At 42.8% G+C, this 27,103-nt stretch overlaps 1 protein-coding gene across 5 annotated transcripts in view; it reads right to left on the reverse strand.

Annotated features, from left to right (window-relative positions):
• Nucleotides 1-1,305: 1,305 nt before the first annotated feature.
• Fggy (FGGY carbohydrate kinase domain containing) overlaps nucleotides 1,306-27,103 on the reverse strand; it is a 370,316-nt gene continuing 344,518 nt past the window's right edge. For 3 of the 5 annotated variants that reach the window (XM_041652163.1, XM_041652160.1, XM_041652161.1), the window contains 2 exons: nucleotides 6,758-6,819; nucleotides 3,374-3,589 (listed from right to left, as the gene is read on the reverse strand). In XM_041652163.1, coding sequence (XP_041508097.1) covers nucleotides 6,767-6,819 — 53 coding nt within the window. In that variant the 3' untranslated portion in view covers nucleotides 3,374-3,589; nucleotides 6,758-6,766. Of the gene's footprint in view, nucleotides 1,467-3,373; nucleotides 3,590-6,757; nucleotides 6,820-27,103 lie in introns of those variants that run through there. The other 2 variants (XR_005974359.1, XM_041652162.1) reach the window with 1 other exon arrangement.

Consider the following 27,103-nt stretch of genomic DNA (forward strand, 5'->3'; position numbering starts at 1 on the left):
GAATAATTACATTTTTTTTTGCTATTTATCTATACATAGTTATATAAAGATTTATGGACATTTATATGTTCCCAATATATTGTCTCACAATAGGAAGCAGAGTAATTTCCTTGGGGATTGGCCTAGCTAGTACACACAAAATAATCACGTAGAAACACTATTAGCATAATGCCTTTGCAAGGAATTACCTGAGGGACTTGAAACATAGTGGAACAGGCAACCTGATGAATCCTCACCCACATGAAGAGGTGCATAGTAGAAAGATCCACCAATAAGGGGCACCCCCTACAGACTAACCAACCCATGGCTAAGGGCCCACCCTCTTCTGCTAAGCTGCTCCTTGATTTTGAGATGCTGATGGTGTTCAGGCAAGTTGTATTCCTTGTCTAATTGTATTTTCCTTTTCCTCCAAAGCAGTGAGAACCCACATCTGAGCATCTAGGGTGTTCATTACAGCAAAGGCATTGTGGCCACAGGACAAGCTGTGGGGAAGAGTTCTTTTCCAGATGATACAATGGGTGCCCCCCCAAGGTTTTGCACCGGGACAGACAAGGATCCTGTCTTCAGCGCCTTCAGCAACTGTTTTCTGTCTGACCATCATTTCCTTGGCTGAATTATGAGATTAATGCTGCAAGCCTTAAGATGTAGTGGTAAGGATTGAGGAGAATCAACAGGCAAGACTGCATTCTTCTGTTCCTGCCTTTCCTAACCACAGGCAGTCATTGCCCTCAACAGTGCTCTGTGTGGGCTGGCATAGGCATGCCCATTGCCTTAGTCAGAACTCACCAGCTTTACCAGCTAGAGCATGTTTAACTAGGCTCATAACATCATGTGCTTAGATACCGCTCTACCCTATTCCTCGTCTGGGGTGTTCGCCAGTCCCTTATTCCAAGTTTTGGCTGGTTGGGGTTTACTATGAACGGGCTTCCTGTGTAGCTAGCAATACACTCAACCCCGCCTTTATCCTGGGTTAACAAGAGAGACATGATCCAGGCAATCAAGCTACATGCAGTATGTACCCATCTCATTCAACCCTCGAACTCCTGACTTAGTTTGTTTTCTATTGCTGTGATAGAAACATAATGGCCACAAAGCAGCTTGGAGAGACAAGTGTTTATTTGTGTACACATTCTGATTACAGCTCATTATAAAGGGAAGACATGGTAGGATCTTCAGGTAGGGACTGAAGCAAGAGACCATGAGGGGAGCACTGCATAGCCAAGCCTCGGTCTCCCTCTGTGACTGGTTTCCACTCCATGACCAAGGTTTCTGCTGCAAATGAAGTTATATTTTTACCAATGGCCTCTCCTGTAGCTCCAAGCCTCGCCTGCATCCATCCCATGATCCTTTTGTGCCTTCAAGACTTGAACCACATGGGAGACTCTTACAGGTGACACCGCAGGGCTGCCAGCATGGGTCCGGGACAGCCTTGGCCGCCTCTGGACCACAGCTCCTGTGTGCTGATTCTGAGAAAATACACGCAGAAGACTGCATTTCAATGATGCTGATGGCTTCTTACAGTGAATTTCTCAGCTCCAGTCAAGTAGCATCTGTTCACTTAATTAGATTCTTAATTCAAAAAGTCACGCAAATGGCCCTGAGTGTGTCTGCTTCTCTCTGAAACCCATAAGCCAGGCCTTCGTTGCCTTCATTGCTCTCAGTATTCTTATCTTCCACAGGACAGAACATTAAGGCACGCAGTGGCCTTTCCAGCCCAAAGTTCCAAACAATTGCACCATTTTCCCTTATACCCCACCCATTTCTGGTACCAGTATCTGCTACAGTTTTTTTTCCCCTATTTTTCTATTGTTGTGATATACACTACAACCATAAGCAACTTTGGGAGGAAAGAATTTATTTGTCTAACAAATTCTGTTTAAGCAAAATCCCAAAGGGAAGTCAGGGAAGGAACTCAAGCCAGAAACCTGTGAGTAGAAAATGAAGCAGAGACCATGGAGGAACACTGCTTACTGGTTTGCTCCTCATGGCTTGCCCCTACGATCGAGGGTCACCTGCCCAGGAGCGGGGCAGTCTATAGTAGCTGTATCCTCCTACATCAGCCATTAATACCCCAAAGATTTACCACAGGCTCATCTGACAGTGGCATTTCCCCAGCTATGATTCCCTCTTCCCAGATATGTGTAGATCTATTTCAGGTCATCAGAGACCAATCAGCACTACGCCATTACAGGAATGAGGTAAAAACTTACAAAGGTTAAGAAATATTTCCAAGTCACATAGTTTCAAAGAAAAAGAAATCCAGGACAAGGATCCCAAAGAATTCCTGCAATTTTATGCTTTTTGTACCAGTTGTAGCCCTCTTCTGCTTCCTCATTTTCTGACTGAGGTATTGCAGTACTTACTGTGATGTGCGGGTTCATTTTCCTGTCCACATCTCCATAGACAGGGAATTCTCTGAGGGTAAAGACCATGTTCTAGTTAGCCTGTACTCCCATTGTTAACGCAATCCCTGAGACCTAGAAACTACTGCACAGAATGATTCTAGACAGCTCTCCTACGCTGCTGTTGTCAGTATGGCCTCCACCCAAGCCCACCTGGGCCACAGCAACTCTAGAAATGGCATTAGAAAATTATGGGTTTGGAATCACAAGTGATTTCTGTGGTTGAAGTTTTGGTGTCAAATATCCCTATATTTGTAAACACTCCATCCCATGTTTTGTGAGGTGGGATCTGGCTAGAAACTTGTCTTGGCCTTTGTCTTCATGTAAGACAGTTTTGAAGACTACAGCCTGTGGAAATGGAATGTGTCTCAGCTGAGGTTTGCTGAGGTTTCCTAACCATTCTGTTTGGACTATGAATTCCCAGCAAGGGCGATGCTGTTTCTTCGTCAGAGTGTCGCATCCAGAAGCACATGGTGCACATTTGGTCATCTGAAGTCAGCAAAGATACTGTGTGATGCCCTGTTTCTTTGTGTATTTGACATTCTCCCCTCCCCCCTTCTTGCAATCAATCATTGGTGAAGTAGCATTTTAGAGAGCATTTATACATTCTGTTACTTATGAAATTTTTCTCCTGGATCTATGGATGACTCCTGACCATCCCAATCTTTAATATGATAGCTGCAAAATGATAATTCTGCAGTTAAAAGCGGTGCCTGACCCTAATGTGTAGAAGGAGCTAACCTAATGTGGTATACAGAATGAGCATCAGGTTCTTCCACTTAAAGCAAAGTGAATCAGGTTTAAAAGCCGACATGGGAAGAATGAACACGTCTCCACAGGATGAATGATGCTCCAAGGTCTGTCTTAGATCCCATGATCCTTTACGAAGCTTCTGCTACCAGGGAAACACCTTAGAAACAGCCAGGTAAATAAATTCAGCATCTGGACACAGACATAAGCAACTCCACTTATGCTTGTGCATGTCCAAGTTTTTATTAAAAGATAAGACAGGCATGCCAAAATGGTACCGACAGGGCACCGGCCATAAGATGAAAACACAGGGATGCCTAACCAATGGCCCAGAGTCTTCACTCACAAATGCTGCTCAGTTTCCATTCATGATTGCTGAATATTCCTTCTGGTGCTCAACCATCTTGAGAAATACTTGATATTTCTTGTCATAATATCTGTGGGGGTGCAAAAAGAAACATATTAAGCATTTCCAAAATGAAATTGTCATATGGTTTTCCCTCTTCTTTAGAAGGATGGGAATGCTATCTGTCATGGGCAGGCTGAGACCTCCCAAGTTTTAGGTGTGGGCAGCACCCTGAGCAGTGGGTTAGTTTGCCTCACATCTATCATGCTTAAAGGACATGAAGTTCCACGAGCTACATGTCTGAGATGTAGACAGTTTATTGGCAACCATATCTGTGGTGCTGTAGCTTAAAAAGCAACAGAGTTGGGATGCACACTTAGATGGGACTGACGTCTGAGAATCTACTACACCTACCGAAAGCTTAGCCGAGCTCCCTCTGATCCCACGCTTAAATCAATATTTCTGATGTGACTAGCCACAGGTGATTTTTGAAAACCGCAGCCTGGCCAGATACAAGAGTGAGCATTTTAATCCCTCTCGTGATTTCCACAGGTCAATGTCTTTGACAGATAGCCTTCTACAGGAGTAAACTTCCTGGAAAAGTGACCAATGTCTTTCCATGCCTGGCCCTACCCTCAGGTGTCTGGTGGTGGCCTTGCTAACCCACTGTCTCCATCTGACTCTCTGGGTAAGACCTTTTATGACTGTTGTTGGCTATGAATCAGACCTGAGCTGCTTAGGCATCACCATCCTGAAAGGATAGCAGAGGTATGGACACATCACACCTGAGGTCTCAGACTCTGTCCTTCCTCTCGTTGTTAGGGGAGCTGACACGGGGTGGGCGAATCCACTTCAACATGGTCTGGTAGACTCTGGGGTTCCCCCTTTATAAGCATGTTTATGACTATAAATGAGGTGGGGTTGTAAGAGAAACTTTGGGTGCACGCAGAAATTTGTACTTGTTCTACATTTCTACCGTCGGCATTCTGATAATGTAGAGACTGTGCTGGGGCCAACCCCTAGCTAAGAAAGGGATCTGAGACCAGGACAGTGCAGGCCTACCTGTGTAACCTTGGACATGGTCCATTTGTGCATAAATTCCCTCATCTTCACATAGAGATATTTACAGTATATACTGCAGAATATTTTTGAGGATTGAGCAATATATAAAAAGCATAAGAACAACATCTGACTCATAATAAATAATATAAGTACTAGTTGCTGCTTTGCAATAATTCATATTCTAATATTTTACCCAATCTAGGATTGTGAGATACTGCCATACCCCCATTCTAGAGCATTCAACTGTTATAGGATGCTTTTTAGAAACCATTTTTCTGCTTCTAACGATATTCTATGACAAGATAAGTTTGGGCCATTCTTCTCAGGGATGAGAGAGATTTCTAACTTTGGAATCTCAAAACACTTATGGGTGAGCTTTGGTCAGCAGCCCTTCCCACAGACTTGAAGATTTTTAAGGGTATTAACTTTACTGAAACTCCTTTCACTAACTTTGTTTATTCTTTGCCATTTGCCTTCTTGAAATTATCTTTGTCACTTAACATAAACCCTAAGATTCATCCTTTTAAGGCTGAATAATTTGAAGTCATCCTCAAAACTTGCTTATTGAACTTCAGTTACTTAATTAGACATTAAGTTCACACACAGCATGCCAGCTGAGATAGCTTCTAATTTCCCCTCCTTTCGACCAATTGCTTTTGCGTGGCTCAGGACCAAGAAAGCATCCAATAAAGTTAATGAGATTTGAAGTCAAGAGACAGGAAGAGAAACTGGGCTCTGGCTTTTTGGTTGCAATATTTATGCTGCCTGCAGATGGCGGTACAGCACCGCGCGACGGCTGCACCTAAACCCTGCCAGCTGCCATCAAGAGGCCAGTCTTTTCCATTGAAACTCATGGATTTTACCAAAAGAACTTAAAAACACTTCCCTGAAAAGGCTTGAGAGGGTCACGAAAGAGATGGACAGGAACAATATGTTTTTCATTTCAAACACACAAGGGCTATTCGAAGCGCCCTCAGGTGGACACTCCCCAACTTCCCCAGTCCCTGGAAAGGGAGTCTCTCTGGCTTCCAAGGTTGAGTTCCCCACACCAAGCCTGCTCTTTTCAGCTAGGCAGAGAGGAGTTTACATTACAGGGTCTTTAGCAGCTTTGAGACAGAGGAAAATGAAACTGGATTGTTTTTTTGGTGGACATTTCAAACTCTCAAATATGGATCTTTGTTATTCCGTTCAGTTACCTGTTAAGAATTCCCTTTCTGTTTTATCCACAAGTGCTTTCCTCAATTTCCTGCCCCTTCTCTACCTTCAGACTCATTACAAGTGACTTCATAGTGATTCTGATTGCTAACGAAGGCTGCTCCAAAAGCCTTCAACATAGCCCCGACTTATTTCTCCATGACCTACCCTGTATGAGTGTACTTTCCAAAACTGCCACTTGGGCAGATCTCTTCACTGCTTCAAATTTCAAAGGTCTTCGACATGGCCTCCTCCTGCCTCACTTCCTCATCTCGTCTTTGTGTTTTGAAATTATGAGTTGTTGATAGCGACCTCAGTATAAGAGTTGGTCCTTTGCATATGTTATTTCTTCTACCAAGGATATTCTTCTCTGCCTAGACCTGTCTGAAAATTTCTTTTAAAGATTTAAAGTCAGCTGAAAGTCAATCTTCTCCCAAAAGCTCCCCTTTATCCCTGTAGAGTTCCTGTTGCTTCTTCTTCCTTGGGTTATATTGTCACCTGCTGGTTTTTCTTTGGAAGGATTTATTTGTGTGATTTGAAATCAGCCCTGTGAACCAATCAGGTAGTGTCTCATTGTTCTCGGCAGCCTGCCCAGAGCTCGGCAAATGCTTTGAATATAACAGAGACTAAATAAATAAACACATGAATATTCCATTGATTTGTATTCAAACAAGGGACATTTCTAGCCTTCAACGGCAAGCAATACCACCTGGTCTTTTGATGGGAATACAAAAGAGTCCCACATTTTAGAACAGAGGAAAACCGAATTCTTCCTGTGATTTGTGGTGAAAAGATTGGTCTAAGAGTATGGAAGTTTTTGTGTGAGCCCAGCTCTGGCCAGTCTAGCTCTGGATTCTGGTAAACCAGCGTTCTCTCGTTTGGGAGGAATATGTTTCAACCTCTAAGTGAAAGAGTGCAGGGGTTGACCCAAGGTCATCTCACAACAGTTGCACCTCCTCACAGGCTTGCTCTCTAGTAATTTTAGACAGAAATACAAACTTACTTTTTATCCTCATGTCTCGGGAACACAACTTTTCCCACTTTGCTCATTCTTGCCATTGCCTCCTGGTAAATGGAAAAAAAGAATGTTGAGGAGAGATGAACTTTGCAGGGAAATGGATGGAAATAAAAAAGATCAGGTTGAGTGGGGTGACTAGAAGCCAGAAAGACAAATGTCCCATGTTCTCTCTCACTGGAGGTTTCTAGCTTTGAATCTTCCAATGTGCGTACGCAGCCTGTAATGACTCCAGAAACCAGGAAAGTAAAACAGAAACAGGGTTGCCAGGATATTGCCAGGATAAGGGAGTTAAGAGCAACAGAGAGGGGAATAACAGGATATAAGTAATCTGATCAGAGAAATGAGAAAGGGGGGCTCTTAAGAGAGAGGGAAGGAGCTAATACAGAAGAAGGGGAGGGGGAGAGGAATAGCAGGATACTAGTGATCTGAGGAGGAAATGGGAAGAGGGGTTGCTTATTGGGGGAGGTAGGTAAATACAGAAGGAGAGGGAAGTGAGTAGAACCACAAGGAAGGTATCTGAAAGGACCACGAGGAATCATGCCTTAAATATTTACCTAAAAACAAGATACTGTAGCTCACGTATAAATACACACATGTAGTTTTAATGAACTTTAATTGTCTGGACTGATGGTGCTCCCTCCAAGACCCGAAGACCACCTAACAAAAAACAAACAAAAACAAACAAAAAAACCAAAAAAAAAAAAAAAAAAAAAAAAACCCAATACCAGACATAGAAACTCTCATTTGAGTTCTTGGTCAGGAACTCCCAACCCAGCTTATTGTTGTTGCCCTTGGTTACCACCCAGAGGCAGAAGGTAAGTCCTCACTGCTGAACATGACACACCCTTTCGATACAAGGCCCAGGGACATGTGAGCTGGAACAGACTAGAGGACACCGGGTAAGCTTCAAAGGACAATCCTACCCAGCTAGGAAGTTTATGAATCACATCAACAGCCAGCATGACATGATAACCATAAAGGTACGGCAGTAGCACACATATTTTGGGGGTAACCAACAGCTCTCTAATTGGACTTAAGGCCTTCTCAACAAGAGGGAAACCATGACTGGTACAAGAAATCCAGTTAAGTACTCGGGGCTATTGAAGTCGTGGTTGTTGGAGGAGACTCTACAACCAATTTTTTAAACCGGCATAACCCCAACAACAAGCTATAAACATGCATCCTTAGTCCCACAAGGAAGCATGGTCCTCATCCCTCATTAAGGACCTAATCTTTGCAACAGACAGAGATCACTACCGAAAACTATAACCAATCAAAATGCAGGGTCGTAGAGCCCAGTCCCAATGGATACAACTACAAAACATTCCTCCACCTAAAGCTCAGGGAGCACATGGAGAGAGGCGGGGAAGGGGAGAGGACCGGGGGGTTTCTTATAAGGTTGTGTCTCCTAGGAACACCAGAAATATACCCTTAAAGTCTCACCACTGTGAGTGCCCAGATGAGAACTGAGAGAGGATGACTCCAATGAACATGCCAAACTGGACCAGGAAAAGATCGTGAGGTCTCAACTCTATGCAAAAACTACAGGCAGCTGAGGGTGGAGACATGGGATCTTCCACAGGAAAGAGCATGGCAGTGCCAAACTGTCAGCCCTGGAAATATACATACACCTAACCTTATATAGACTCAACAGGTTATACTCAGTAATATATATGCACATACATATATGCATGCAATAGCAACTCATGAAAAAGGTGGCAATGAATTCGGAGAATGGGGAAGGGTTTATGGGAGGGTTTGAGGGAGGAAAAGAAAGGGGAAAATGTTGTAATTCTAGTATAATCTCAAAAAACAACCAAACCGAATCAAAAGACTCAAGGCAGGCTTGTGATAGGCAGGAATGCTAGAATTCACTACCCCCAAGGTACTCAGTTAAACATGCTTTCTCGCAGAGACTTGCTATTCTCTGGCACTAAGAACAAAAACCAATGGACAGTTAAGGTCGCATCTAGTAACCACCTATCCTGGGCCTCATATATAACTGCGTTGAGGTCTCTAGGACATATAACCCAGAAGGCAAAGCCCTTTGTGTCTGCACAGAAAAGAAGGGCTAGATTTCCTTGGGCAGTTTTCGAAGGCTTCTAACCCACGATCAAGTCTGAGGGTACAGAGCCACTCCAACCTTGGCATCCAACAGACCCAACCGTGGGACAGCATGAAAAGGCTCCACAGGAAAGGTCTGCCTTAAGAACAGCTCTTAAACTCTTAAGAAGTCTGTAACTAGAGACACAACTTCTTATGTCTCCGATTTATGCATGACTTTGTATTAGACACTGCTACAGAAAATAGGTTAGATGAGGCATCCTCTTTGTCTGGGTGAAATTCATACTAGGCACAGGGGTGGTGGACTGCCAAGTCTTCCCGCCGTACAGTATACGTGAGCCTCTGTGTACCCAAGTGCATATCCAAGTGTCCCCATCCATTTTTGCCAACTTACTGATTCAGTCAGTGGCACACTGTTAATGACTTTCTGGCGTGCTCTAACCAAAAGGTAAGCTATACCACAGCCTGGGCTTTGCCTGTAGCCTGCTGAATCCTAGCACCTAAAATATTCATAAAGCGCAGAGAGCCACTTTGACATGCCAAGGACAACACTCAATACAGGAGGACAACAGAGAAACAGGTGATGGACCCTTTTCTCAAGGAGTTTGAGACAGAGTGGAAAAGGCGTTTGCTGGGCTCAAAAGACAGTATGATAAGTGCAGTGCTATGCTCATTACAATGACCATTTAAAGCTCAGGTAACTAACTCAGGATTTCCACGCCAGCTAAGTTGCTCTTAGGATTCTTCCTCGAGGACAGGATGGCTGTTCTGACCAGTGCTCTGATCTTCCAGCCCTGGATGAGCAGGCCCGTTGGTGAGCTAAGATGTGCTATACTAGAAAGTATGCTGGCGGCAGAAAGAACAGAGGGAAAGATCTGAAAATAGATGAAAAACTATTGACCAGGAATCTAGGAAGAAGAAAAAAAAACCCAAGGGCGGCGGTTTGCAGTCATTCCATGAAGGGCAGGCAAGCAAATACATCTTCCAGATACGCTGCTGCTCTGCCCCGGGATGTGTCGAGAGCTCTGGATATATCTGATTGTGTCAGGACATTTTTCTTCACAGATTTTCGAGATAGTTTTAGCAATCCCATCACCCACTTTGCTATTCATTCTGGTTTTGTTTTGCCGTTCCCTCTGTTGTGTCCCCAGAGAAGCCGCTGCCTTTGTTACCTCCTGGCAAGCTGGGAAATGCTCCCAGGGTGTGCCCTCCTGCCTTTGTTGGCTGTGCTTCTTCAGGGGCCTGAGACAACATTCCAGGGTTGCCTTCATGGGTGGGATCCAGGAAGCTTATCGAAGGTACTTATGTTCTTTTCTTTCCCACGGCAACAGATGTGCAGCAAATGGCACACGCTAGGGAATTCTCTCTTCTTTTCTTCCCATTACTTCTGCTTGTTTTCAAAATAAGTTCCTGAGAAGCCAGTATTCACAGTGGAGATTTGAAGGGTTTAAAAAGGGGCTATTTTGTTTTTTAAGAAAGGGCCTGCTTAAAACGTAGGTCAGGTACCCAGCCCACTGAGAATTTTGCAGACTCATCCCTGCTGCCTGCATGGCCCCTGGACTGAGTTATTTGCTACAAGGCAACTCGTACTTGAGACACGGTGCCAGGCTTTTTTTTTTTTTTTTTTTTTTTTCAAACATATCAGTCTCCCAATTAGTCTGTGAGTTCCTTCAGGAAGGAACTGTTAAAGTGGTTCTCACTGCCAAACTCAGCATCTGGGATATCACATGCATGCAGGAATGCCGGCAGAGTGAAGTTAGGGATAATATGTGTGACAAACTGTTAAAACAGAAGCTTCTGCTGAGCCTAAGATGACAGAAATGATACCAGAGTGAGCTGGAAATAGCCCACCTTGGAGAGTTCATGTAAAGAGGGGCTAAGAACCCATGAAGAGTCTCTATGCCTTTCACCCCCACAGGTCAAACAGATGGGCTTCTCAGAGAAGGCTAGTTTACTGTAATCAGGGTTTCTTCCAGATAGAGTTATGAAGGAGGCCTCCCCTGCGCAAGTCAGGCCCACCGGCACTTATGGTTCTCTAGAAATATCCACAGCAGCACCTATGGGTCTCCAGACATACCCACAACAGAGCCTTGTGTGTCTTTAGAAACATCTACAGCAGCACCTTATGGGTCGCCAGAAACAGCCACAATAGAGTCGTATGACATCAAGAACTAGGCACCTACACTTCAGGAGCCTGATTCTTATTTATGACAGTGCTCTCTGTGCCCTCCGTCGCCTCACAAGAGGAGGAGAAACAATGGAAAAGAAACGATTGAAGAATAGCAAACTCTGTTACGTGTGCCACGCCCCAGCTGCAGAAACTGGGGAGTGGTTCACATTTACTGATACCTATTCCTTGATCCGAGTTGCTGAATTTTGGCTGGATACCCCAACCTCAAGGTTCACAAGACTAGCATCACCATTGTCACTCTGTACCTAGGTAACGATCATAATTCTTAGGCAGGGCAGGAAAATGAGCTCCCTCCACAATGGGAAGGGGCAGTAAGAGTGAAGGCTAAAGCTGGTTTTCTCTGTCTCGAGAATTTTGTGAATTGAAGGGTTGCCATGGAATGCCCACTGCTTGGGGAGGTGGGGGCTGGGGTAAGGGGGTGTAAGGAGTACAGATTGCTCATGTCCAGGAATTTGAAGCCAACCCAACATGGGAGAGAACTTGTCTTAGAGGAAGGAAGAAAGAAGGAAGAAAAGAAGGAAGGAAAAGAATTGTGTGAAGTCTTCTACACAAGTTTCTGTTTCACGTAACTTGCTAAATACAAATTACATATGCAAACTTGATAGATGAAAATACATTAAACTATTAACGAATTCAAGAGAATGGATGATTTTTCTCTAATCAGAATTTTTCCACAGTGGCCTCTATTGGTCTTACCGTTGTAGGCAAAGCACAACGTTCTGCATTACACGCTGTAAGTTATGGTCGCACACAGGTAGTCAACATGGCTCAGGCTCACCTTCATCTCCTGGAAGGCCAGCTGCATTATGGGGACCAGACACAGTCTGGAGACGGCCAGAGCAGCCGGGATGTCATCACAAACAGCGCTGCTGAGAGTCCCAATTTCTCCAGATAATTACCACAAAAGTGAAACCGCATGAATCTTCTGCCTGCGGTAAATATGGGAATCACTACAGTACGACAATATGAATTCATTATGGAAATGCTGACACATGCTAAATATAGTCACCCCCACAATATATTTCTGTTCAAAAGGACTTATTTGAAGTTGGGCTCTAAATTCATACTTTCTGTCAGCATGCAGGGGCCGGACAATCTCGATTTGCAGCACGCTATCCTCTTTGTTTGGGAGTCTAGACAGCACAATGAATAGAGTGGCTTTTTTTTTTCCTTTTTGCCCACACAATGAATGCTTTTTAAAAACAAAATATTTTATAAAATAGCATTTTAATCACTTCTTTTCTCTATCTCGCTAAGGCAGAGCTATAAATAAACCATGAAAGTTCACATTTGATTGTCACTTCTGAAAGCAAGTGCAGGGCTTCTGTAGGAAAAAAATGGGGTCCCTGTAGCCAGCCATGAAAGGCCTCATTCACGGACTTGACCCTTCCCTAGTGTGTCAAGGCTGAGATACCAGTCAGCACTCTGCTCCCGCTTCTCTGGAGGCAGGACTGGCAGTGGTCAGGCCTCTGGGTGGGCAGAGGAAACACTTGGCTGTCATGTGCTCTGGGTTAGCTGTAGAGCACCATTGGGTGGGCTGTCGGAAGTGAGGCCCCAGGAAGGAGTTACTCAACACAGCACATACTGAGGCTCACAACTAGGGGACTAGGAGAGTTCTCCATCCTCTATTTTTGAGAACCATGGCCTTACAACTTGGGGAAGACTGCCAGATAAGGCAAGATTTCAATCATGGAGCAGCAGACAGAGCCTCGACCTGTCTAGAATTACATTATATAAAACAGAATAAATCAAGACCTGGTTTTGATGAGAACTAGCCTGTTGAGATAGGAGCGGTGGGGCTGCGTCCCTGGCACCCGGCCGCCTGCACGGCTAGCTTTATACCAGAAATGATTACACGGAAACTGTATTCTTTTAAACACTGCTTGGCCCATTAGTTCCAGCCTCTTATTGGCTAGCTCTTACATATTGATCTAGCCCATTTCTAATCATCTGTGTAGCCCACGAGGTGGCTTACCAGGGAAGATCTTAACCTGCAGCTGTGTCGGGTGGGAGAATCATGGCGGCTCCTCACTCGGCTTCTTTCTCCCAGCATTCTGTTCTGTTTACTCCACCCACCTAAGGGTTGGCCTATCAAATGGGCCTAGGCAGTTTCTTTATTAGCCAATGACCTTCCTCCATCACTAGCCTCCATGAAGCAGGGCTATGGCTGAACACAATCCCAGCACCCATCACTGGTTGGTTAATGCTGTGAATGAAAAGTTGATGCTTATCACAACAGACTTTGTAAGGTCATCAAAGCCAGTGTTTGCTGAGAGGCACACCCACACTCAGAAAGTACCAGGTGGTCCAAAAGGATTTTGGAGGAAAGTACCGCAAGGGCCATCTGTGTGATTTTTGCTCTAAACAAATTCAGGTTTTCCTGTACTGAATATATAGACTGCATTAGAAGCAACAACTCAGCAACAGGTTGAAGAGCCGCATAGGCTGCAAGCAGGCTTCCTCCAGCACCAAGTGCCAGCTGCATGGTGCTTGCCTGGATGAGAAGCAAAGTTTGGATTCATCAATTATCTATGTATCTGCCAGGCGAATGTGGCAGCCCATGGGAAACAGTCATAGGGATCCCTGGGGCAAGTGGGCACTCTCTGGCTCAATTGAGAGACCCTGCCTCAATGAACATGATGAAGAGGAGTCAAGAAAGACTCCTGATGTCAACCTTAGGCTTCCATACATGCACATACATGTGCAAGCCCACGATCCAAACATGAAAACATATGCATGCATGCCACATACACATATACACATTTTAAAAATTCATAAAAAAATGTATATGTGTATGGTGGAGCATGTTTGTTATCCCAACACTCAGAAAGTTGAGGCAGGAGAATCAAAATGTTAAGTCCAGCCTAGGCTGTACAGGGAGCTTTAGTTCCAACAAGCAAAAAATTCATTAAAAATGTTTAAACAATATTTAAAAATACATTAGCCATAGAAAGCAGACCTTTAGACATTGCATAGGCACACATATTTCAAAACATCTTTGTTTCAACTATATTTTGTTTCATAAAACAATCCACGAGCACAATACTACGCTTTTACACAGATGTTCACACACTGAGATACATGTGCATATTTCTCATGATTGATTAAAAAATCTGGTGTGCACAGCCTCAGCTACCAACTCCAAGGCCCCCTTTCCCGGATGCTTATTCTGGGTTGGGGACCACACCACTCACTTCACACACATAACCTTGTACTTCGTGAAATGTTCTTCTATAGATATTTTCACCTGCTCCCATTCTTTTGAATGACAGAACTGAATGGAGTGTGAGGGAGAGAAGGAAAACGAATAATATGCATAATGATACACAGCCAGTTTGTAGTGAAGCCCAGAAAGCAAGCTCAGTTCCAACTCCAGGTTATTGCTGGGCTCCATCCTCTGTCCACAGAGCTACCATCCTCTCTGTAAAGAACAACGTGATTTTTGAGTTCTCTAGTCTTGAGTTCAAATTCCACTTCTACTTATGTTAATTGTGTGATCCATTTTAGTGTGCATGTGTTATGCGTGTGTATGTGTGTGTGACAAACTTTAATACAGGGATTGTACTTTTCCTTACAGATGCTGGCACATAGTTCTGAAATTCATGAATCTGCCTTCTTGAGAAACTCTGACTCATTTTATGGGAACCACAAGCTCATGTGCTAATGTGTGGGCCGGGGCACATGACCCCTTCATAGAAAAACAGAAAATTTAGCAACATGATTTTCCTCTACCAAGTATTAAGAAATGGCTAATTGTTCTTTTATTTATGTTACTGTTGTTTACTTTTGGCATGGGACGCTCTTGACTTGCAGCCGGCACTCTCTTACCCAAGGCATTGACAACAACGTCAGCTGAGAAGCAGGAAGAGAGGAGAGAGTGGGAAATGTCTTCACCATCCTCCATGATGCGAAGACCGGCATGCTGCTCACCATTCTGAACACTCATCTGTCACACACACGTTTATGCTGTTTAATTACACGGGGGTTCACAGCTTTTAAAAACACACAAACTGCATGTTTAGCATGTATATGTCTGATGGAGGAAGGTCATTGGCTAATAAAGGCACTGCCCTGGCCCATTTTATTGGTTAAAAGATAGGTGGGAGGAGTAAACAGAACAAAATGCTGGTAGGAAGAGGAAGTGAGCTCAGAGACTCCACAGCTCTGCTCTCTCGGGAGCAGATGCCTCAGAGAGATGCCATGCCCCGCTCCCGGGATGAAGCTCCGACCCAGGATGGACTAGGCTAGAATCTCCCCGGTAAGCGCACCTTGGGGTGCTACACACAGATGATTAGGAATGGGCTAAATTAATATGTGAGAATTAGCCTAGAAGAGAATGGGCCAAGCAGTGATTAAAAGAATACAGTGTCTGTGTAATTATTTTGGGCATAAGCTAGCCGGGCAGGCGGCCGGGTGTGGGGGATGCAGCCCTGCCGCCCCATATTACTACAGTTGGCGCCCAGACGTGTGGACAACTAAACCCATTTAAAAAAACTGAGAAGGCTTAAAAATAAGGGAAAGAGAGTTTAACACAGATTTTTGCTGTTTGTTGGCGGCGTGCTGTAGAGAGATTTCCTGATTCGGCAACAGTAGCAGAAAAAAAACGCTGTGTCATTTTAAAGCGCGACTTCCTGGGGCTGTGCCGCCATTGCTATCTCTGTCTGGCTCCTGCGGGAGACAGAGCTTTTGAATAGAGCATTTGGAGTAAAGGGCTATGATTTGTTTGATGGCAACTAGACTCGCTGTGTTCTCGGGTCTGCTCTGCTTGTTAGAGGCAAGCAAGCGCCTCATCTAAGAGAGGCTTCCTGACTCAGCTTTAGCTGCAAAACCCTGCAGCTCATTAAGAGTTCCTGCCACGAAACACTTAAACGGTGTTGACGAAAAGCTGAACACATGCTTTTCGGTTTTCAGCTGTAGCAGGAAAAAAGCTGCGCCATTTAAAAATGCCGGCTTTCTGGGCCATCCTGCCAGGGCAAACTCTGACTGTTTGAGGCAGGAGGGCCGGCTACCTAGAGAGGACTTGAGTGTTGTCTGTTGTAGCTCACTTGCTGGCAGGGTCCTTGAAATGCCATACAGTTGTGGCAGTAAACATGGCTACAGCCTGTATATCCACCATGAGGCTGGAAAGCTAAGGAATGGACTGGATCTAGCTGGCAAAGCCACGCCTTTAGTCCTACTGAGATTGCTTGGTAAATTAAAGATTCATGTGGTCAGAAAAAGAGAGATATACAGTAAAGAGAGATTCAAAGACAAAGAAAATTTTTAAATGGTTTACAGTGTGTTAAAAATACATGCAGGCTAAAATTTAAAGTTCTTAAAGTAACAAAAAAAAAAAAAGGAAGAGAGTTGTTGTGTGTGGTAGCACACGCCTTTAATCCCAGTACCTAGAAGGCAGAGACAAACAGATCTCTGTGAGTTCAAGGTGTAGTAGTGTACACCTTTAATCCCGAATGCCTGGGAGGCAGAGACAGGCGGATCTCTGAGAGTTCAAAGACAGCCTGGTCTACAGAGTTACTTCAGGTCAAAGATACAGAGAACCTGTCTCAAAAAGCAAAAAGTTAAAAGTAAAAATAAATGAAATAGAGGTTAAAACAAAGGTGTACAAAGATGGAAAATACACAGAGAATCTTGATACTGTATGCTATTATGCTCTCTTTGAATTGTTTGAATGCTGAGGAAGGAGCAACAGCTGCTAAAAGATATTTATTTATAAATACTGCTGAACTAATCCAACATAGATATTATGAATTTGGATCTAAGGATATGATACTTTGGAAAGGAGTTTCTTATTTTGTTTTCACAGAGGATGAGACACTGTTCATTTCTTCTATTCTGATTTGGTATGATGGACCACGCCCTCCTGAAGGGTTGGTGTGAACGCCTTCAAAAAATTGCTTCGCTCAACTGCCAACTGAGATGAAACTAGCACACAGGTTATACCATGAAAGACCAAATTAACGACGCCCCCATTCAGCAGGAAGCAGTTTGGAGAGAAATAACTGCGCCCAAATTCCCAAAAAATGTTTATAAATGTTCTTTTACATTTAAAGGGGGATATGATATAGATATGAATAATTTGCATTAGTATAGATTTTGCTTTATTGATAGAGATTTAAGGTCAATTTTGTTATATGTATAAGTGTTTCTGATTTTGATTAAGGTATTGTGATTGTGTAGTTCATTTAAATATGTACTGTATAATTAAGAAATATAGGTTGTTAATGGATAATCATCGATAATAGTAAAGCTTGTAGTCATGTTAATTAGATTTTCTAGATATATAGAGATATATTTTAGATAGACATTCTTCATGTCTTTCAAAGATTACAGAATAGGACATTTAATGTTTTAATAACTGAGGACTTTTCATGACAATGAGACACTCTGCTCCTGGCAGCACCAATCTACTTCAAGAGGAAGATGGGCATCGAAGAGGCTCGTTATGGAGTTTTGATAGCCATTTGGGCAAGAAACTGCTCTTGCCTGGACTATTGCATAAACTGGACACAGAGAACCCGCAGAGAGAGGACTACTGAACTTGCCTAAGGTGAGATGATCTTTTGGGGTTCCTGATTCATGAGAGAGTCTGTGAGACATTCTGCAGGACACAACAGATAGTGACTGAACTGACTTTGAATTTTCCTGCTTTATGGAAATGTCTGCTGGATACCATGGGCCTGAAGGCTGAAGATGGATGCCCCAACGGTACAGAGGAACTTTGGGTGACTATCCAGGCAGCGAGATGTCTCTGTCATTTCTAGAGTTTGAAGTTTCTTAGTTCTTGTTTACTTCGGTAATATATCTTTCTGGAGTCTTTGATGGAGTTAAGAATAGTTAGTTATAGTTATAGTTTTCCTTAGTTATGATAAATATTATTGTAACTTTTACTTGATAACTGTTTTGTTATATGTAATTTTGCTATGTTAAAGCCTTTTTTTTGTTTAAACCGAAAAAGGGGAAATGATGGAGGAAGGTCATTGGCTAATAAAGGCACTGCCCTGGCCCATTTTATTGGTTAGAGGATAGGTGGGAGGAGTAAACAGAACAAAATGCTGGTAGGAAGAGGAAGTGAGCTCAGAGACTCCACAGCTCTGCTCTCTCGGGAGCAGATGCCTCAGAGAGACGCCATGCCCCGCTCCCGGGATGAAGCTCCGACCCAGGATGGACTAGGCTAGAATCTCCCCGGTAAGCGCACCTTGGGGTGCTACACACAGATGATTAGGAATGGGCTAAATTAATATGTGAGAATTAGCCTAGAAGAGAATGGGCCAAGCAGTGATTAAAAGAATACAGTGTCTGTGTAATTATTTTGGGCATAAGCTAGCCGGGCAGGCGGCCGGGTGTGGGGGATGCAGCCCTGCCGCCCCAGATTACTACATATGTCAGTTACAATGTCTTAATTTTCAAATTGTAAAAACAAAAAGACTATAAATTAAATTTGTCATATATTTACATCTTCTTTTTCAATTTTAAAAGTGCCACTAAATTGAAACAAAACCTTGACAAGCCTAAGTAAAATACACCTCTGTCACACTTTTCTTTTGGACCTAAAAGAGTGAAGTAATGGGACATGTCTAATTCTATAGGAAATACACAGTAGAAAAATGCTGCATTATTAGGAGCAAATGACGTTAGGTCAGAACCTGATTTTGGTGTTTACTAGATATGTGAATACAAACTCATTTTCCCATTTACAAAACAGAAGTCATAACAGCTATTTGCAGCTTGTTGAATATTGGCTACTCAACCCCAACTCTGACCAAGGGATTTGGACCCAGACACACTTCACATACACACAAACAAAAATAAGCAAAAATTTAAAGTAAAGAATAACAGAATGCAGTTAAGAAGTTGCTGATGTGGTTTGTCTCTCAACAATGAGGCTGAAGTGAAAAATGAGAAAAGACACAGATACACAGACAAATTTGGAAATTGAAGAAAACATATTAAGACAAGCATTTTTTATTTAACTTTTTAAATATTGTACATACATAGGAAATGCTGTTCCATTTGGGAGATAATCATTCTTAGTTTAGGGAAGAAATAGCTTTGAAAAACAGATTGAGAAACTGCCCCAGAGATGCCATTTGAACTCCAACAGAAGAACGCACTGTTTTTGGGTTGGGGTGATGAAGGCGCATCCCCAAGGAGCTGAGAAGTTTGGAACCAGTGAGTGCTTGTGGAGAGTCCTGGAGATGAGCATGCTCACAGGCAATTCTCCAAAAGGGAAAGGTGTGTCAGAGGGAAGGGGGCAGCTGTGTGTCTGAAAGGGAAACCTAGCCTTCTGAGACCCCTTAAAGTTCATATTCATGCATACTGAAGCTCTGATAAGCTTTCACTTGAGAAGCATGTCAATTGATAAAATGTAATTGTTTTCTTTACAGTATGGGTTGACACCATATAAACTTGCCTTATTTTAAGAGAAATACCAAATGACACAGTTTTTTTCTTTTAACACAGAAAGGTGCAAATGCACACTTGGCAGTTGAGATAAATTGGTACAGTTTCTTTTCTTTTTTATAGCTGACCACCATTCTTAATTGGTCTATTGGTTTCACATCCGTCTCTGTACAGTGGGCGTGGTCAGTGGGAAAGAGGAAAACATGCCGTGGGGATCACTGTAATGGCCTTCCAGAGTCACAAACAGACTTTTCTATGAACTCGCTCTGCGATGGTGATCAGGAAAACACCACGCTTTCTTCATGAGTGTTTTCTCATCTGCAAAGGTTGCTAACCACACACCTCTCATAGCATCGCCGGTAGTGGTGTGAGCGATATGAGGCACATCACACTCTTACATATGTTGGTATTCTGCCAGGGTGAACAACTTACAGTCCAGATCTGGTGTTTGATTCGTTTACTGCACTAAAACCTGTGCTTGGCTGGGATCTGCAATCCCTCAACATGTGCTGACTGAATACAATGAGGTAAATTAGATTCTGTCTCTGGGTTGTTTTACCCATGACACTCCTGACACTGAACGTGTAGATCCACTCTGCCCTCTTACTAATTAATTTTCTAATTCTGTGGACATCAGCACATGTTACACAATTAAATTCTGGCATTAACTACCCAGAGTCAGGCTCATACTTGACTCTGTAAAGGCTCACACACACAAGGATACCCTAACTTTAGTTGTAAGCTCCAAGTTTCTCTATACTTCTGACTAACTTTAAATTGGGGGCCTCCAACTTGCTAGAATGGGGTACACAAAACTCAGGAAAAAGTTTAGTTACTATTACTAATTTTTTTTATAAAGGCCACAAATCCTATGCAGAAGGAAAAGCAGAAAGAAAGGGATACAGTGAGGGTCCATGCTCCTTCTGGACACCAGTCATAACTTGCATGTGGTCATTAATCCAGGACCTATGTGAATCCCATTATCTGGTACTTTGTTAGATGGGAACATTAGTGAGACCCTTATTCTTCATCTTGGGAAATCAGTGGAAAGGCTGAAAGTTCTGGTCTTTTAATCATACCAAAAGGTTTCGGTATGCATTAGGAACCAAAGGCAATGAGCATATATGGTGTAGGCGGTCCTTCTGTTTATGTGTTGCTTTCATTGGTTAATCAATAAAGAAACTGCTTGGCCTGATAGGGCAGAACTTAGGTAGGCAGAGAAGACAGAACTGAATCCTGGGAGGAAGAAAGCAGAGAGAGAGAGAGAGAGAGAGAGAGAGAGAAGCCTTGGAGATGCCAGGTCAGACATGCTAAATCTTTCCCGATAAGTCACGACCTCGTGGTGAACACAGATTAATAGAAATGGGTTAAATCAAGATGTGAGAGTTAGCCAATAGGAGGCTAGAGCTAAGGGCCAAGTAGTGTTTTAATTAATACAGTTTCTGTGTGGTTATTTCAGGTGTAAGCTAGCCAGGCGGCCAGAACAAAGGACCACCCTCCTCCACCAACACATATATAACATATCACAATCTCTTCGCCTCTTAAAACCTGCAACGAACACTCAGGGATTCCAGGTGAAATAAAAGATTAGATTCCATAAAAGTGTCTGGTCCGTGTCTGAAACCTCAGTGTCACAGTCATGGCCCTCCTTGTGAACCAGTTTAGATTTACTAGCTTTCTTGCTGATGACTGACCATGCCAACAGTCTTCCTTCCCAGGAATTTGTTCCTCTCCCAGGAATCTTTGTCTGACCCTATCTTCAAATACACTTTCTCCAAGACTGTCTTTGGCCACCCTTAGCTCAGTCAGTCCACTTCTGGATAGCAGGGGTCATAGCATCACACTTTCTGATCCTCACCACCCTCCTCTGTACACAGTGTAATCTGACATTGTATTCTTACTTTCTTGACTTATTATTGACTTCCTCCCATGGAGCCCCCCACGTCTCCTCTTTCCAGAACCAGAAGTACAGAGTTCTTAGCATTCTTCTTCATTAATGAAACACTAACTTTCAGTTGACCATTAAATATCAGCTGAGAGAATAAATTGATCAAATGCATATCTAATGCAAGGAGCTGTATATTTGTCTTTTGTTTCGTGTGACCATCAAGTTCTGTGTCCGGGGTGAGGATCTTTTATCTAAATTTAAATGAGGAAGCACAGGTTAAGAAAGGTCAAGTGGTTTTTCTAAACTAGTCCATTAAAAGACTGCTTCCAGTCTTGAGTTAACACTGATCCCACTTCCTGAGGAGCTCATTCCCAGCGGGCAGATGTCCAGACTGCGCCCATCATAGCTACCTTCTGTGTGATGGTTTGGAGATCCTGTAACATTCTCAAAGCTTTCCTTTCCCCCGCCAAAGACACCTTTTACCATGACCACTACACTGTACTTACATAAAGAGGAAGACAGGTTTGTCGATGTACAGTTAGATTGCTTGCATTACTTCTCGAAACAAACAAAACAAAATCACTACCAGCTGTATGACCTTGAGCAAGACCTTTCCCTTCCTTAGCATCACCTTATCAGCAGAATGAAGGCAATGGCTTAGATTATTTCTAAATATTGCCAGATCTGCAATCTGTGTGTGTGTGTTTTGACTCCCAATTTCTGAGGCTTCCCTAACCCCACTCTAACAGGGCACACATCCACTGGTCTTCCTGGAAACATGAACTTTATTTCTTGATAAGCCATGGGTCAACATGGCACAGGGGAGTGACTCCATTCCTGTCAAGAGACTTGGAAGTAATACAAAGTCTGGCTGCAAAGGACTGGATCTAAATATGAAAATTGAGCAAGCATTCGCCCTATTTATATGAACTTGACTCATTTCTGACATGATTTCTAAGGCGTCTTACTAAAAGTTTCAGAAAGATCATCGACTCTAGAAATGCAAGCAGGAGCTTAATTAGTCACTATTGTTTACTAGCAATGAAATGATCCCGACGGCATTGCTGAGGAGGCATAAAGTATTGCAGTGACCTATAATAGAAATTATGGTTATGTGAATAATAACAGCGGCAGTAGTGGTGGCAGTTAGTATTCTACTAAATGCTCATTATAGCTAGTGCTCAATAAACACTTATTTATTTTATTCTTTCAGCTGAAAGATGAGGTTCTGAAGTCTATTCTTAACTACTCATTATTGGATATGGACTATGGACCTTAGACAGGCCACAGTACATTGAACATTTTTAGTCTCATGTAATCCTTCTAATAATGATAGAATTTTTAGCTCTTTTTTTAAAAAAATACTTAATTTTTAAGAACTTCATACAATATATTTTGATGATGTTTTTCCCTTCCCCAAATCCTCCCAGACTCTGCCACTTCCATACCCAATCAATTTTATGTCCTTTCTCTCTCTTAAAACAAAACAAAACAAAACATGACTGAAAATGTGACTCAGCCATTAAAAACAATGGTTACTTTTTCTGAAGACCCACGTTCAGTTCCTAGCACCTACATGTCAGCTCACAAGCATCTGTAACTTCAGTTCCACAGATTGCGTGCCTATTCTGACCTCCTTGGTCATTGGGAACATACATCTGTTGTGGGAGCTGCAGGCTGTGTTCCTGCCACCCAGCTCCCAGCCACCGGCTAGCTTTACCCGAAATAACAACACACAAACTGTATTCATATAAACGCTACTTGGTCCATTTCTATTAATGTGTGTAGCACTCCAAGGTGCGCTTACCGGGAAGATTCTAGCCTACGTCCATCCTGGATCGGAGCTTCATCACGTCTGCCCAGGAGAGGGGAGCATGGCATCTGAGCTCACTTCCTCTTCCTCTCAGCATTCTGTTCTGTTTACTCCACCCACCTATGTTCTAACCTATCAGGGCCAAGAAGTTTCTTTATTAACTGACCAATGACCTTCCTCCATAATACATCCATACATATAGGCAATACCACATACACATAAAGTCAAAATAAATAAATCTTAAAAGCAAAACCAAAGCAAAGCACAAAGATGTATAGAGTCTGTGTTTTGTTGGCTCCTCCTGAGCAGGAGGCCAGCCCTGGAGCATGATTGACAGTGGCTGACATACTCAGCATCATGCTGCTAAAGAAAACTTATTTCCCCTCCCCCAGGAGCTACCAATTGCAAATAGCTTCTTAGATTCTGGGCCAGCAGTAGAACTTTGTGTTCACTTCTTCCTTTTCCATGCTGGGATTTTGTCTAGCTCAAGACTGTGCAGGCCTTGCACACGCTATCACAGTCTCTGTGAGTTCACACTGCACCAGGCCTGCTGTGTCTGCAAGCGCTGTTCCCTTAGACTCACCCACTACCTCTGCCTCTGCTTCTTCGTCGATCCCTGAGCCTTGAGGGGAGGGTATGATAAAGACACGTTATTTAGGTCTGAGTACTCCAAAGTCTTTTGCTCTCTGTACATTGTCTAGCTGTGGATTTCATGTTAATTATCATCTAGTGCAAGAAGAAGCTTCTGAGATGAGGGTTAAGTGATGCACAATCTATGGGTACAGCAATATTTTATTAGGAGTCACTTTATTGCTATGTTCATATACCATAGGGTTTCCCCCTTAGGCCTATGAACTATCCAGTAACGTATTCTTAGTCTCATTATGTCAGGCAAGGGTTGTGTCTCATGGAATGGCCCTTAAGTCCAATAAAAGTTGTTGGTCATTCCCATATCATTTGTGCAACTATTATACTTGTGGGAAAATAACTAGGCAAATGCACTAGGTCGCTATTATAGCACACAAGGGTCATAGCTTGGTGAACACTGATGACTGCTTTTCTCCTCTGGCAGCACGTACACTGGTTTCCAGCAGTATGAATGCTAGTCAACATTCAATGCCCAATTTCCAGCTGAGCACCAACTTAATTTCTCTATCTTCTTTGTTCAGCAATAGGATTTTACCACTAGGTTGTGAAGGGTAACCAACAGCATTGGTAATCACCTGCCATGTTTGGTTGGGGTGGGGCTGTCTATGGGACTCCTTTGATCAAGGACTCAAATAGTTGTAACACATTACTAGTTCTGGGGGTTTATTTGGTAGCACGTGATGTCCTGTTGGGATACTGTTCTCTCCCATTATATGGTTACTCCATTAAACTCCTTTTACATACGAACATACATTAGGAATATTCTACAGTAGTAGGTTTCTATATGGCTTTTCAAAAAGTCTTTAATGTTAGGTAAGGAATGGAGAAGGGCAGCTTCTATGAATGGAGAAACAGAATATAATGTTATAAAAAGATACTGGGGAATTATAATAGCACTATGGGGAAGGGTAAGTAACAATAACAGAAATTGTAATATTTATCTCATGGGTCAAACATTTAAAAATTTCACTAGCAGTCATAATAGTATTTGTTCATCAACTGAAATGAACTTTATTCTATAAAGTGGATTTAAAGGCTTGAATTGTCACTTTTCTGTTTCAGGTCAGCTGAGCTGACTAGTCTTGGGTGGGTGCAGCCTGGCCATATTCTATGATTTCCTCATCATTTGCAGGGTAGTGAGAAAGCTTTAGTATCTGAGGCTTATTTCACCTGAAGCAGACACAACAATACACCTCCTCTGCATTGCATTACGATCGCCAGCCTTTATCTAACAGGTTCCTGGCCCATCCCCTTCCCATGCATCATTGTGGTTAAGGTTTTGAAAGATTTGCAACTCCAGAACTCCCAGAGCTATTAGGCCTGCAATCCTTCCATATATTCCAACAGCCCAACAGCCCAGTCCTTTCATCTGTATTAACATCCCTACTTCATTCCTGGGAAAATCCTAGAATCATGAGCCCTCTGATGTGAGAGCTGGGAACCGAACTATTGTTCTCCTCAAAAATAGCAAGTTTTCCTGACCATATTAAGCTGTGTCGCTTGTCTCTTCTTTTTGAGGTTAGAAGCTCATGTAACTCAGTCTGGCATTGAACTTGCTAGGTAGGTAGACAAGGATGGCTTTGAACTCCCGATTTTGCTTCTCTACTTCCCAACTGCTAGAAATTCAGGCATATGCCACCACCTCTGGCTGAATGGTTTTTCTTCAGTGAAACCAGTCAGGGACTTTCCCACTTTTTGATTTGGGATGTCAGTCCTCTCATTCAGTTCACTATAGATGGATGTGTATTTAAAAGGACAAAATATACCTCCAAATTAGAATAGGCTTTTTAAATTCAAAATCTATCTACAGATTGGTGATATAGAGCAGCTGGAGAGTACTAAACGTGCGCAAGGTCCTGAGTTCAAATCCATAATATGGTTACATATATTAGGCCAGCCCATATTATGCCAAATATACTGGCAGAGAACAATCACCATTAACATTCTCATAATCACCAAATTCAATAGGTTGATGACATTTGTAGAACTATTTCCCAGAAGAGGCTCTGTTTAAGGCTTCCTGCATGAAAGTTTGCTTAGGATAGATCACGCCAATGGGAAAATAAAATATTTTGAAAGCTCTCAGAAAATTTATACTGCCTACTTTGCAGTTAATACTTTTAAAGAAAAAAGCCATGTTTATCAGCAAAGAATTGAACACATAAACCCCTAATGCATAGGTGGACACTTCTTGCCTGGCAGTTTGGTTTTGTAATTCATAAGGTTCACAACTGGGTAAGACCAATGTCATTTTCTCCTAGTAGCCTGCATTGTGCCTTCTGGCACTTTGAAAGTTATCCAGTGGGGAAGAAGTTTCCAGGCCAGTTGCAGGTTGCTTTCTCTGTTCCTTACAACTGAGAAATATGGTATCTTTTTATCCTCCAACTGCAGGGGCAACAAAAGGGACTGAGAAGAACCTGTATTGTTTTGTGTTCTCTGGTTAAATTGAGGCCTGCTCCACAGGAGTGAACTTGTATCTAGTGCTGTAAGCTCAGTCAACAATCCATGCCTGAGGCGGTCATAGACCCGAGGGGACTCACCACTGCTGTTTAACCAGATTGGCCAAACTGCCTTCTAAACATCTTTATTTATACCCACAGACAAAACAACTGTCACACTTAATCAGAGATACTGCTCTTTATACTGAACAGCAGCCAGTGTGGAGACCTGAGGCTGTTCAAGATGATAGGAATTAGAGATAATTGGGGGAACAGCCCTAAATAAGACATCCATATTTTCTCTTCTGAAGTTCAGGGAACATTTCAGATGAGCAGTGGAGAATAACATAAGAGCTAAAAGATAGAGAGAAGGGTCACAACATGTCAACCTCTAGGCAGAACACAACCATTGCAATCACGACCTCACAGCTACCTATACTGGGTCTGCACAAGAGATGTCAATGATTATTCATGGATATGGGAAGGGCTCATTGGATCATCTCCTTATTTCCAAACTACTTATTATTAGTACAGTCTAGAAGAGGGAGTGTCATTGTCCTCTAGTGCTGGGTCCTCAGGCCAATGGATGAGTAGATCTATATCCACAATCACAGAGATGGCCCTGGTCAAACTCAGTGGCGCATAAAATAGCAACAACAAAAGCAGGAATGTGAGAAAGAGATTCGTAGGGAATAAAGAGGGTACGGAAGGATGGGAATGAGATTAGAAAGAGTGGGAGGTAACAGGAATCACTATGTATTATATACATTTATGAAATAGCTAAGGATTAAATAATAAATAAACAAAATTTTAAATATGCAATGGTATGAACGTAGTGAGCACTGACTGAGCTGCTCAGGATTCTGTGTCAGTAGGTCTGTGGCTCTTT

This window comes from Microtus oregoni, unplaced genomic scaffold, assembly GCF_018167655.1.
Source record: "Microtus oregoni isolate MIOR12 unplaced genomic scaffold, Mior012 000005F_ref0000423, whole genome shotgun sequence".
NCBI lineage: Eukaryota > Metazoa > Chordata > Mammalia > Rodentia > Cricetidae > Microtus > Microtus oregoni.